At 45.4% G+C, this 13,929-nt stretch overlaps 1 protein-coding gene and 1 long non-coding RNA gene across 2 annotated transcripts in view; both read right to left on the bottom strand.

Annotated features, from left to right (window-relative positions):
• Positions 1 to 13,929, bottom strand: part of LOC127673638 (uncharacterized) — a 200,407-nt gene that overhangs the window by 47,214 nt on the left and 139,264 nt on the right. The window lies entirely within an intron of this gene.
• Positions 3,853 to 6,323, bottom strand: LOC127673629 (sperm motility kinase Y-like). The gene is made up of 2 exons (XM_052169396.1): positions 6,217 to 6,323; positions 3,853 to 5,434 (listed from the first exon to the last, which is right to left on the bottom strand). The coding sequence occupies exons 1-2, from the start codon at positions 6,317 to 6,319 to the stop codon at positions 3,879 to 3,881; spliced, it is 1,659 nt and encodes a 552-aa protein (XP_052025356.1). The 5' UTR covers positions 6,320 to 6,323; the 3' UTR covers positions 3,853 to 3,878.

The raw sequence follows: 13,929 nt of genomic DNA, 5'->3' as shown, positions 1-13,929 counted from the left end.
GCTTCTTCCCCTGGACAGACAGGACAGACAATGTGACTTTGCAGTTTAGAAAATGGTTACAGCAGCAGCAGCAGCAGCAGCAGCAGCAGCAGCAGCAGCAGCAGCAGCAGAGAAATACCTTATCGCCAGCCATAAGCCACAACTGGGCCCTCCCCCATCCTTCATTTGGAGAGCTCATGTCCCTGTGGAAACAGTCTCAGGGCCCTGTGAGTACCATCTCTCTGCAGCCTTAAGAATGCAGACGAAACCTGGGGCAGCCCCCCTATGTACACAAGTCTTGCTTGCAGGATTTTCAGTGAACCCTAATCAGTGCTTGGCCTGCCTGCTCTCCTGCATTCCTCACTGTCATGGCTTTGGGAATAAGGAAGGAGGGACAGAGGCTAACTGGTGTATCTCTAATTTCCCCTTTGTTGCTGAGTGGAAAATTGGTAATTGGTGGCAGCCAGAGCTATACATCTCTTGGAGAGCTCATCCCAGACATGGCTGTGAGGATCACAAGGATGAGTGATGTTTTGGAGAAAGAAAAATGAGGATGAAGTTGTTGAGTCCCAGGTTCTGAGGACTGCTGAGATTTATGGATGGATTTACCCTTCAGACACCCACCAGAACTGTTACCTTTAAATATGTATCCTGGGGAAGTCACAGAGCAACTGTGGAGTGTAGTCTTCCTCCTGAAAGACAGAGGTTATGTGGGATGCGGAAACGAGAGCGTGAGGTAGGATCTGGGGTAGCAGGAGACAGGAGAGAAAGAGGAGGGGTCCTCACCTGATAGATGATCACTCCATTCAGAGTGAGACGCAGGAAAACAGTAGGGTGGTCCTCATCCTTTACCTAGAACACAGGACAGATGTTTAGGCTGTGTCTCTGGGCAAGTGGAAGGAGGTCTTTCTAACAGGCTAGAGGGCCCACAAACCAAGAGCTCTGTCCTGGCCTCTCGTTCCCCTACATATGCCCAGGGCACACGTGTATGTGGTATGCTTCTATAGGTGTTTGTGTTCTCTGAACCCCTTAGACCAAAGTTGCACGCTTAGTGGAAGGTGGGGAAGGCTGTGGAAGGCTGCGAACTGGGAGCAGAGGCCGTGCAGTATGCTGGCGTTGAATATGGGACCGCCAGAGAGGCCAACCATGATCTTCCAATCAATGTCAGACCAAACCAGTTACAGCAGAGGCTGGGCAAAGGTTTACCAGAACTCAGACACCAGAGAAACTCAGTGTGCCACCTCAGGACAGCCACCAGCTCACCACAGGCCATGCAGGCCCTAAGGACTGCCCTGCCTACACTAACTGCATTCTAACTCATGCTGTCAACCAGGTGGCTTAGAAACACTGTTGTCCTGGGAACCTTTGATCCCACACCTCAGGGTCAGTCTTGTATATCCTGAGGAAGTGAACAGAATATCCTCAAGATGACAGGCATCCCTTATGAAGCATAACACTGCCTCATGTGGAGTCAGACCCTGCTGCTCATGGTGGATGGCAGGCACTTCCAGAAAAAGGAAACACACAAGGAGGGTGACAGACACACAGGAAGGGTGACACACACACAGGGAGGGTGACATATTTTCCTGTTCTTTTGGGAATAGGCATGTGGCACGAAGTACCTGCTCATAAGGACTAAATCCTTTTGGTGGCCCAGGTCATCCTGTAACCCACTGGCAGCCAGGAGAAAGCAGGCCTTCTCTATGTGCAGAAACCTAGAACTCAGTCTCTGTTCCTTCAGGTGGCAGTAGTACAGATGACAGGCTTTCTTGCCAGTGAAAGGCAGCAGGGCAGAGGTTCTGGATGAGTGACTCTCCTATGTCAGCAGCACTGCACCCTCATCCATCCTAGGCCTGGCGTTCTGGTCCACAGGCCTCTGAGCTCTCTTGGTGGCCACTCCCTGGTCTGTCCATACACATGGCATCTCATATCACAGGGACCTTAGTGACACATGGATGAAGTCAGGCCCCTATACCAACACAAGGGCTGTCCCTGTGGATAGAGCCCTCTAGCAGCTGAGATCACGATGGCGGGTGTGGGGGTGGGGGGCAATTGGTATTATTTGAGAGATCTCCTGAATAGGAAACATGGAAGTCTCAGGCACAGGGCCACAGACTTGTCTCCCAGTCAGTCTACCTATGCTATGTCATCAGCTAGGCAAAAACAGTGAATCCCTCCTGAGAACCTCTCTCAGATCTTTTAGTATAGCCACCTGACCAGTTCAGGGAACCATATCCACCAGCCTACTGATTTTCCCTGCTGATATATCTCTAGGAATTTCCACATAATCATGCTTCCGCACTGTCCAGAAACTTCCTCTCTTCCCCCCAGAAGCCGTTCCTTCTGGGAATGCTCCAGAATGCTCCTTCAGACCTATTACATTATCAGCTTTGGGAAAATGTTCATCAATCAGAACATACCATTTCCTGTTGCCTCTGACACCTAGCTCTGTCTCTTAGAGATGAACCCTCAAGAATACTGATAACTCTTCTGTAAATATTAATATTCAGTTAAATCATTTTTTATAATTGGTTCTCAGTGTGCTATCTGGTTCCAGAAATAGGCAGATAGCAATTCTAATAGTGACACTGAAATAAGTTGGTTAATTTCTTCTCTTTCTTTCTTTTTCTTTCTTTCTTTCTTTCTTTCTTTCTTTCTTTCTTTCTTTCTTTCTTTCTTTCTTTCTTTCTTCTTTCTTCTTTCTTTCTTTCTTTCTTTCTTTCTTTCTTTCTTTCTTTTTCCTTCCTTCCTTCCTTCCTTCCTTTTCTTCTTCTTCTTCTTCTTCTTCTTCTTCTTCTTCTTCTTCTTCTTCTTCTTCTTCTTCTTCTTCTTCTTCTTCTTCTTCTTCTTCTTCTTCTTTTTCTTCTTCTTCTTCCTCTTCTTCTTCTTCTTCTTCTCCTTCTCCTCTTCCTCCTCCTCCTCCTTCTCCTTCTCCTTCTCCTCCTCCTTCTCCCCCTCCTCCTCCTCATCCTCCTCCTCCTCCTTCTCCTTCTCCTTCTCCTCCTCCTTCTCCTCCTTCTTCTTCCTCTTCTGTCTTCCTCTTGACCTGCTGCTGCTGTTACAGTTACTGTTGTGCTTCTCCCATTGTGTCTGTTCCTGGGCCATGTGTTTGAAATCACCACCTGTTCATACTCAGGACATAATTCCCTGATGACACTGTGAAAGAGACAAGGTAATTTATTAGAGATAAAAGAAATAATGAGGTAGAATTCTTAGAATAACATGTGGGACTTTGACATGCATTAATATTTTATGTCTTGTTTTCTACTTTGTAGTCAAGATCTTGGAAAGAAATCACTTAGAAATTTTTTTAATCTATGTATTACTAGGTGTTTCTTAGGAGCAAAAGGATAATCAGTATGCAAAAACTATGAATGCATGGAACATTATCAATAATCAGTGAACTATGCTATTGTACTTATTCAATGACATTGCTGGTTATTAGATTTGAGGCTTACTGGAATGTGATGTCACTTTTGAAAATGTAAGAATCTGTTCTTCAGCTCTTGTGATTGATTGGCACATTGCTAGGGCCTGTAGCCCCTGAAAGAGTCCTTGAGCCCATATGCATCTAGTCCTTACCCTGTGGGAACTATTGTCTTTAGGGAAGATGGACTCCAGGAGAAGGAATGGGGTCAGCAAAACAATTCTGTTGTGTGGATTAAAAATCATTGATATTGAGTCCATGCTGGCAAGAGGAGAAACCCAGAATAGGGAGAAGGCTTGGGGTTGATGAATTCTAAAGTACTTCGAGAAGATGAGAAGGTAAGAATTGTGGGCAAAATGAAAATGAAAATGAAGACAGAGGAGGGACCAGCACAGAGTAAAGTGGGTAGGACAAAGCACAAAGGTACCTTGGCCCTGCCTGCTTCTTTTTCTCTGGATTTTCTCCATGGGCCTCATTTCTGGGGGGAGACTCTGTGCTGCCTGCGGCGAGATTGATTTCCTCCTGTAAAGCAGCAACAGAGTCTCCTCATGGCATTTCGTATCCTCTTGGCCCATCCCCTGAAGCCTCGGGGCTGGGCCCTGGCCCTGCTGGGGATGGGCTTATTCTCTGAGGCACTGTGGGAGAGGGGATTGTCTTCTGGGATCGAATTGCTGCTGTTTTCAGTGATTCTGGTTGTTGTGTTAATACAGGGGACACTCATGGCAAATATATGTTGTTGGTCCTCTGTGGGTTTCCACTGGAGTGGCCGCAAGTGAAGAAAACCAGGCCCAGTGGATGTTCTTCCTGCTCTTTGCCTAGCCTTCTGGCCATAGGTAGACTCTTGACCAGTGTAGGATGGTGAGACCAGTGGGCCAAGTATAGGAGCACTTCTGCTTGTCTTCATCCCTAAAGTAAAAGCAGCAGCAGCCTCAATGGTCGGGAATGGGGCTGCCACTGGACTCACTGTCTGAGTCACTGTTGAGTAGACATGTCTCTGGAGAGCCTGTCCTTTTAGTAAAGTATAGCAAGCCATGGCTTGGTTATATTTCTGTTTACGTAGTGACTCGAGAATGTCTTGGGCTCGGAAGCCAAGATATTCCATGGCTTGGACAATGGTAGGGTCTGCCCTGTCAGGGATTAGATCCTTACAGGGATTTGGGAACATCTTCCAGTCCCCTTTAAACCAGGGGTGCAGCATCACCTCCATGGGTGTGGGCCTATATGTAGGGTGGATGGTCAGTAATAGACTAAGCAAGTCCTCTAGTTCTTGTGAGACCCCACAGGGGGCAGGATATACTCCTGCCACAACTTGTCTTTGCAGTTCGTGGATGATCACAGAATCAAAAGGCACCTTCCCGACAATCATGAAATACAGGACCACACCTAAGGTCCACGAGTCGCTTTTGGTACCATCGTATCTTTTACCGAGGAAGAATTCTGGGGCACCAAAAGAGTAGGAACCACAGTGCTGACTGAGCATTTGACCAGGTTTGACTTTGGTACTAAGGCCAAAGTCGATTATTTTGATTTTTCCATTGTTATCGATCAGGATGTTATCAGGTTTCAGGTCCCTGTGCACGATACCATGTTCATGGCAGTAGCTCACGGCAGCTATTAGTTGTTTAAATATTTTCCGGGCCTCGTCCTCCTCTATGTGGCCAGAATTTTTGATGTATTGGTAGAGTTGTTGTCCTTCAACAAATTCCATTACCAGGTATATGCTTTTTTTGGTCTCAGTCACTTGTAGAAGTGAGATGATGTTGGGATGGTTGAGTGTTCTCATTATATTGGCCTCCATCATGGCTGACTGGAACCACTGCTTGCCCTTTTCAAGAACTTTGATGGCCACAGGTGTGCCTGTGAGCCGGTGTTGGGCCAGGAGGACCTTGGCGTTACTCCCTTGCCCGATGGTCCTCAAGACTTTGTATTGGGAGTGGAAGTCTTCCTCCTCAGAGATATGGGGCTCGAAGCTGAATGGTGGTAACTCCTCCTCACTATGTGTAGGTATTGAATCACTACTAATGCTACCTAAAAATAACATAAAAAGAATAGAATCAATGTAATGAAAAAGATGTAGGAAAACAGAAACCAAAATTAGTACACATGCTACCTAAAAATAAACAAAGAAAATGTGCTTGACATAAAGGTAAGTAAAGGCTAGAAAAATAGAATGAATATTATGAAAAATATATGGGGGAAAAGATAAAGTAAAAAAATGTAAGTAAAACCTAACCAAATAACGCACCCCAAACTAGAAACCCAAGAGTACACACATTCCAAATACAGATGATGAAACTAAAAAACATAGTCATAAAACAGGGTGATTGGGAGGGTTACAGTTGATTAATACTATGATTGGATGTAGATTGAAGAAAAAAATCATATGAGAAAATGAGATGCGAAAGCATTAGTAAAAGACAAAACAAATATAAATTCCCAGCACTTCAGTGAATATTCCATTTTGTTTTAGGACGTAGTCTTTCCCAATGTAACCATACCTCCCCTGAGCAAAATATTGAAACTTAAAATTAAGCAATGACAAACAATAAGATAGTAAACGATCAGAGACTATTAAACCTACAACCAAGGCCAAAAAGCCATAGAGTCTGGACTCAACTTCAGTGGCCAAGGCCAGCTGCTTTTTACCAGCACAAGACTCTGAGAACAAGACCGCACACAGTTTTGATGGCCCATTCTTTGTCCTTGAGTGGCCTTCAGTGTAGACCTGAGTGACCATTGCTGCCTGTGGCTAGGGATTCAGATTAGCATTGGCCAGGTCAGGGTGTTTGCTCCCTGGTCCTGTAGCTCACCTCCACTGTAGTTCCATGTGTCCTGGCTGCTGCAGCTGCTCCAGGAACCACTAGATGTCTTCCCACAGAGGCTCACAGATCCTGTGGGCTCATCCACAGACATCTCAAGCTCTCCCTGCAGGAAAAGCCAAAGTGTCTTGAAAGGCAAATATGTATTAATTATAAGCCAATGACAACATGCCGTGAATAAATCACTAAACAATAATAATGCAAAAATAGGAAACCAAAATATATTGAAAATAGATAGACTGAAGCAGCCTGAAATGCATTAGGAAATAATCATAACAATAAAATATCATGTGAGAAAATAAATCCTAGGGAAAACAAAGTAGCCATCCAAATAAAGCATAAATAAAAATCAAAAGAGCAGCACTAAGGAGACACACAGCCAGTGGCCTTACAAATATGTGGTCTAATCTATCTCTTGAGCTCATACCAAAGTCAATCAATAAATAAACAGCAAGCTCTCTACATATGCCTTTAACCTGAGAGTATGTGGTGGTCATATCAAATCCCTGAGAGCTTCTTGTCAACCGGCCCCAGATTCTTGCCCAGTTTCAGGCCATTGAGTAAGTCTGTCTCAAAAATAATGTTGATGGCCTACCTTAGGTACAGCAGCCGGGCTGACTTCTCTCCTGTACACTCTCTTGCACCAAGGTACAAGCAATACAGATGCAAGAGACCAAGGGGTATGTGCACAGGCAGGTGCACAGACACAGATGCAGACGCAGACACAGACACAGACAGATACAGACACAGAACCAAACAGAGACAGACACAGACACAAGCACAGACAGACACAGAACCAAACACAGACACACACACAGACAGACACAGACAGAGAACCAATCACAGACACAGACGGAGATGCAGACCCAGACACAGACACAGACACAAACAAAAAAGCACACACACAGGCAAAAATACACACACAAATACAAAAAAGTGAACTTACACACACACACACACAAATACAGACAAAGACACAAACACAAAAGCGCACTCACACACAAATACACAAATACAGAAATGTGAATTTACACACACACACACACACACACACACACACAGAGATACAGGCACAGACCCAAAAGCACACACACACAAATACACACACAAATACAGAAAAGCAAACTTACATACAAAAGCACACAGGAATACAAACTCTTACACAAGCACAGAATTATACTACACACAATTACATAGAAACAGGTATATATATACCTGCTCACACACACACACACACACACTCACCAAACACACACTCCCTGGAAACACACCTATAAACTCACACACTCCCACATACACTGACTCACACACTGGAACTATTATACACACACTCACACACAAGCAAATCCGTAAACACACACTCCTACACACACTGTAACCTACACAGCCACACAGCACTCGTACAAACCAATCCAACCACACACAGTCAATAGATACAATAAATTCGCAAAGGGCACCACTCCACACCTCCTCTCAACGCACTCAAAGAAATCCAGGCCTGGCCACAGCTTATCATCTATTGGCTAGAGCGCCTCACAATCTCTCCTCATGAGGTCATAATAGGAGCCCTCATGGTTGGAAGGACTTCAAGGCTCTGGCTTAGGTGGGCTGTGAAGGCTGACACTAGGCTTTTAGAAATCAAAGATGATTTACTGTCCTTAGTTCTCTGGTTTGAATGTTTGCTGAACCTCCTGCTTTAAAACCATCATGTCTACCCTGTGTGTCACCTTTCCTTAGATTCTGACTGATTAGCCTCAAGCTGATGCTGCAGTTTAACTTTTAAGACAAAGCTGTGTTTCAAACTGAGACATCAGGGGAGACACTGTTCTCATATTTCCTCAGAAAGGCTCTAGGTTCTCATCAAACACCTGAGACAGGGCTGCAGGAATAGGCAGAGCACTTCCCTCCCAAGGTGTGGACTTGAGTTTGAATCCTCAGAACCCACATCAAAGATGGATGCAGCAGCAAAGTCTGTAAGCCCAGCATCCCTGGGTGGTGGGGGTTGGGAGTAGGAAACAGGGTGTGCAGGTGTGGGCACCTGTCCAGAGGATGGCCTCTGACAGGACATAATTGTAGGAGTATACATGTACACCTGACACATGATGGGGTAAGACGCACATGGAAACACCCTCTCCCCCAGCTAGGTCGGCATGATCCATGGAAAACCAAGTCCATACTAAGTGTAGGGCTCACATTAGACACTGAGGTCCAAAGGTGGACCAGGCATGTGTGAGGACCAGGTGCTCTGTGCTCCCTGGGACCAGGTGCTCTGTGCTCCCTGGGACCAGGTGCACTGTGCTCCCGGGGACCCAATGGATTTTTAAATATCCTTTCCCACTCTTAGAGTGTCATTGTTTTCTAATAAAGTTTGATGGCACACATAGAACATTTTTTAGACAAGAATAGCTGGTCCTTTGTGGATCCAGGCTCTAAACCCAGGTCTTACAGTGTCAGCGAACTGACTATAAGCAGTTCAAAATATCTTTAGTAATAATTTAATGTTTTCAATGATGAAGACGATGAGGAGGAATACTACAGCCTCGCAGGTCAGGATAAGTACCCCAGCACAAGGAAGTCTCATGGACACCTTCCTGCTGCTACTTTTAACCTGCAACAGTCCCTTTGTCAGCCACGCCCAGCCTCAGATGGCATCTCTCTCTGCAAATCCCTTCTGAATCCCTTGGCCAAAGCCAACTACTGCTTACAAAGCAGGCCATCCCCTGCCCCTGCCAGGCACACCAAGCCTATAGTGTCATGGTCACTGGAAAGGTCAGGGTAAAAGAGGGAATGGAGAATTGTGCCTCCCAGTCCTTGATGACTGAGCCTGGAATCGCTGTAACCCTGGCACTTGGCAAGGTCCATGGAGACCCTGCCTGCCTTGGGGCTGGGTTTTATCTGATCACTCGCAGCTCGTGGTTTCCTTCTTCCTCTAATGGTGGCCTTTGTGCTAATCCTCTCTGAATTTAGCCTTTCTTCTCAAATTTCTTTTATACTTAAAGGTATTCTATCACATTAATGCATTGATTACAGTCAGTCAATGGGAGAGGGGAAAGGCTTCTGCCCTGGGGAGGATGAGGAGGCAGGATCTGGAACGCGCTGGGAAAGAGATGCCACCAGTTCAGCTGTGTATTCAAGGCCACAGTGAGGCGACTTGTGTTGTACAAGCACTATGGGGACACTGTTGTTCTTGAGAAGGGAGGAGCAAAGCCCAATGTTCCAGGAGCCAAAAAGCTAGGCTGGTAAAGGAGGCTGTTGGTAGGCACAGAGCATGCGCATTAACAGCCAGTGAACTATAACCCCAGTATTTAGCCACGCCCTCCAGTCGTTATCACTGGGATTTTCAGAATGGAGGAGGTTATGGTCGCTTCAGCATCAAGTGCGGGTGAGTGTGAAGGGAGCCCAGGGAGTTTGAAACCGTCCCTCTGAGCTCTCAGGGATATGGGGAACCGAGGAGACCTGGGGTTGTCTTGGTGGCACTGTTGTGAGTCTGATCTTGAGCTCCCTTGGGATGGATACCAAGTCCGGCTGCCTTGTTTTCAGGATCTTAGGGGAGTTGGACCTGTTTTCTCCCAACGCGCCTTAGGTTCCTTCCTCCAACTCCCACTTGGTTGGTCTCTGACCTCACAGCTGCTGCTTCTGCAATCAGGGTGTCCTGACCTGTCACCTCCCTCAGCTCTGCTGAACATCTGCAGAGTGAGCACTTTTAGTACAGATGTGAACAACAGTAATGACATAATCCTCCACGTTGCCCTCTTAGAGCACACATAAGAATACATAGATCAACAAAGTGAACGAAAATATAAATACCATGAGTGGTAATTGCAGCCAAGCAGAGATTCTGAACCTTACATGATCTAAAATCAGATCCATGCAAAAGTTGGAGAGGACAAGTGTGCACTGCAGGGACAGGAAGCTCCTGTTGAACACAGCAGACTGAGGGCTTAGAAGACAGAGGTTTCAGTGAAAGTGGTCTGTGACCAGCCAGGGCTCAGTGCTGTACTGGACACAACTTAGAGGTGGAGGGCATGGGAGCTCAGGCCACACAGGCTAATGGTCAGCTGCTAAAGGACTTTGGTTTGCCAGTTCCGAAGACACTACAGACATGATCTTAACAAGAAAAGGTGATCTGTTGTGCCTCTTAACAGTGAGTTTGCAGCAGGTAGAGCTTCTTGTCCAGAGAGATCAGATGACTGCAGGAGCAGCCGCATTAAAGACAAGGCTTGGCTTCCTGACACAACAGAAAGAGAGCTGTGGGCATGCTCTGGGGAAAACTGGTGAGAGCCACAGGCAACGTTTAGGATCTTTGCAGTTTGCATAAGTGTACTTTGAAGGAAGAAGCATTATTTTTTGGCAACAAGTTCTAAGTTCCATGAGGACAGAATAGCTCTGCCTGCATCAAGGCCCACCTTAGCTATACAGAAGCTTCACCCTATGACTGTGCCTTAGCACACAACTCAGGAACAATTTATCTCACCTTGAGAGACAAATCTTAGTACTTCTCACCTAGTTCCATCACCACTAGACAGAGGTGGCCTTACAGCAGTGAGCTGCAGACTCAAGGCAAACTAAGAATTCACGCTGTAATCTGGGCTGCCCCCAGAACTGAGCATAGGTTTCTGTGTGGTTGAGACTGGAAGGCTGGGGACCAGAGAGAACTATTTAAAAAACAAACTGGCTGAAGTGATTGGTTTACATAGATAAGGGCAGATTGGAGAGCACAGACATGTAAAAGCATTTAAACTGTGTTTGGAAACATTATGCAGAATTCTCGGTATAGTGTGAGATACTGATAACAGACAAGGCCCTCCTCTGTACTGTGTGTATCTGGAGCCATGAATCCCTCCCTGCACACTCCTTCGATGGTGGGAGCACTGGGTGGTCTGTTCTGACATTGTTAATGCTATGGGGTTAAAATCCCCCGCCACTCCAGAGTCGTCCTGCCACCTTCCCTCCTGGATCTCTGAGCTCAAGCATCCACATCAGCATTTGTCTGTTGCTGGATGAAACTCTCAAGGAGCATCTACACAGGTTCCTGTCAGCAAGCACCTCTTGGCAGCATCAACAATGTCTGTATTTGGTGGCTGCAGAAATGATGGAGCACCAAGTGGGGCAGTCCCTGGGTTGACCTTCCTTCAGTCTCTGCTCCATATTTGTCCCTGTCTTTTCTCTGGACAGGAATATTTCTGGGTTTAAAACTTGAGTTGGGTGGGTGGCCACATCCCTCCACGAGGGGCCATGCCTGTCTATTGGATGTGGCCTCTATGGGTTCTATCTCCCCTTTGCTGCACGTTTCTCCTAAAACCATCCCTACTGAGTCCTGGGAGCCTTTTATTTCCCTGCCATCTGGAATCTGGCAGTGGTTATACACGGTTCCTCATCCCCCAATGCTACATATTTTTATTCAATTTTCTACTCCTCTGTCCTTCTTTCCTGTCCCCTGCAGTACCTGTTATTGCCCCCTTATAAAATACCCCTCCTTTTTTTGCTACAAAGTCTCCCCCTCCCTCAGTCTCCTCCAACCATCCTGTTCTCCCCTCACTTAAGTCCTGAAGCATCCACACCCTGGTCTTCCTTCCTCCTAAGCTCCATATGGTCTGGGGTTGTATTTTGGGTATTGTGAGCTTTTGGGCTAATGTCTGTTTATCAGTGAGTACATACCATATCTGATCTTTTGTGTCTGAGTTACCTCAGTTAGGATGATATTTTCTAGTTCCATCCATTTGCCTGTGGATTTCATGAAGCCATTGTTTTTAATAGATTACTCCAAGGAGTAAATGTACCTCATTTTGTTTATCCATTCTTCTGTTGGGGGACATCTGGGTTGTTTCCAGCTTCTGGTTATTATAAATATTAGTGGAACATGTGTCCTTGTTATAAGTTGGAGTATATTTTGGGTATAGACCTAGAAGTGCTATAGCTGTGTGTTCATGTAGATCTATCTGTCATTTTTGGAGGAACCACCAGATTGATTTTGACCAGCTTGCAGTGCCAGCAATGGAGACATAATCGGCCTTCCCCAAGTTCTAGCCAGCAGCTGCTGTCACCTGGGATTTTGATCTTCCAGATTTTTGGTTTTTTGCTTTTTTTTTTATTTGATATAATTTATTTACATTTCAAATGATTTCCCCTTTTCTAGCCCCCCACTCCCCGAAAGTCCCATAAGCCCCCTTCTCTTTCCCTGTCCTCCCACCCATCCCTTCCCACTTCCCCGTTCTGGTTTTGCCGAATACTGTTTCACTGAGTCTTTCCAGAACCAGGGGCCACTCCTCCTTTTTTCTAGTACCTCATTTGATGTGTGGATTATGTTTTGGGTATTCCAGTTTTCTAGGTTAACATCCACTTATTAGTGAGTGCATACCAAGATTCACCTTTTGAGTCTGGGTTACCTTACTTAGTATGATGTTCTCTAGCTCCATCCATTTGCCTAAGAATTTCATGAATTCATTGTTTCTAATGGCTGAATAGTACTCCATTGTGTAGATACACCACAGTTTTTGCATCCACTCTTCTGTTGAGGGATACCTGGATTCTTTCCAACATCTGGCAATTATAAATACGGCTGCTATGAACATAGTAGAGCATGTATCCTTATTACATGGTGGGGAATCCTCTGGGTATATGGCCAGGAGTGGTATAGCAGGATCTTCTGGAAGTGAGGTGCCCAGTTTTCGGAGGAACCGCCAGACTGATTTCCAGACTGGTTGTACCAATTTGCAACCCCACCAGCAGTGGAGGAGTGTTCCTCTTTCTCCACACCCTCTCCAACACCTGCTGTCTCCTGAATTTTTAATCTTAGCCATTCTGACTGGTGTAAGATGAAATCTTAGGGTTGTTTTGATTTGCATTTCCCTAATGACTAATGAAGTTGAGCATTTTTTAAGATGCTTCTCCGCCATCCGAAGTTCTTCAGGTGAGAATTCTTTGTTTAACTCTGTACACCATTTTTTAATAGGGTTGTTCGGTTTTCTGGAGTCTAACTTCTTGAGTTCTTTATATATATTGGATATTAGCCCTCTATCTGATGTAGGATTGGTGAAGATCTTTTCCCAATTTGTTGGTTGCCGATTTGTCCTCTTGATGGTGTCCTTTGCCTTACAGAAACTTTGTAATTTTATGAGGTCCCATTTGTCAATTCTTGCTCTTAGAGCATACGATATTGGTGTTCTGTTCAGAAACGTTCTCCCTGTACCGATGTCCTCAAGGGTCTTCCCCAGTTTCTTTTCTATTAGCTTCAGAGTGTCTGGCTTTATGTGGAGGTCCTTGATCCATTTGGATTTGAGCTTAGTACAAGGAGACAAGGATGGATCAATTCGCATTCTTCTGCATGCTGACCTCCAGTTGAACCAGCACCATTTGTTGAAAAGGCTATCTTTTTTCCATTGGATGTTTTCAGCCTCTTTGTCGAGGATCAAGTGGCCATAGGTGTGTGGGTTCATTCCTGGATCTTCAATTCTGTTCCATTGATCCTCCTGCCTGTCACTGTACCAATACCATGCAGTTTTTAACACTATTGCTCTGTAGTATTGCTTGAGGTCAGGGATACTGATTCCCCCAGATTTTCTTTTGTTGCTGAGAATAGTTTTAGCTATCCTGGGTTTTTTGTTGTTCCAGATGAATTTGATAATTGCTCTTTCTAACTCTGTGAAGAATTGAGTTGGGATTTTGATGGGTATTGCATTGAATCTGTATATTGCTTTTGGCTTT

The sequence above is a fragment of the Apodemus sylvaticus genome, chromosome 23 (genome assembly GCF_947179515.1).
Source record: "Apodemus sylvaticus chromosome 23, mApoSyl1.1, whole genome shotgun sequence".
Taxonomy (NCBI): Eukaryota; Metazoa; Chordata; class Mammalia; order Rodentia; family Muridae; genus Apodemus; species Apodemus sylvaticus.
This window is presented reverse-complemented; position numbering and strand designations above follow the sequence as displayed.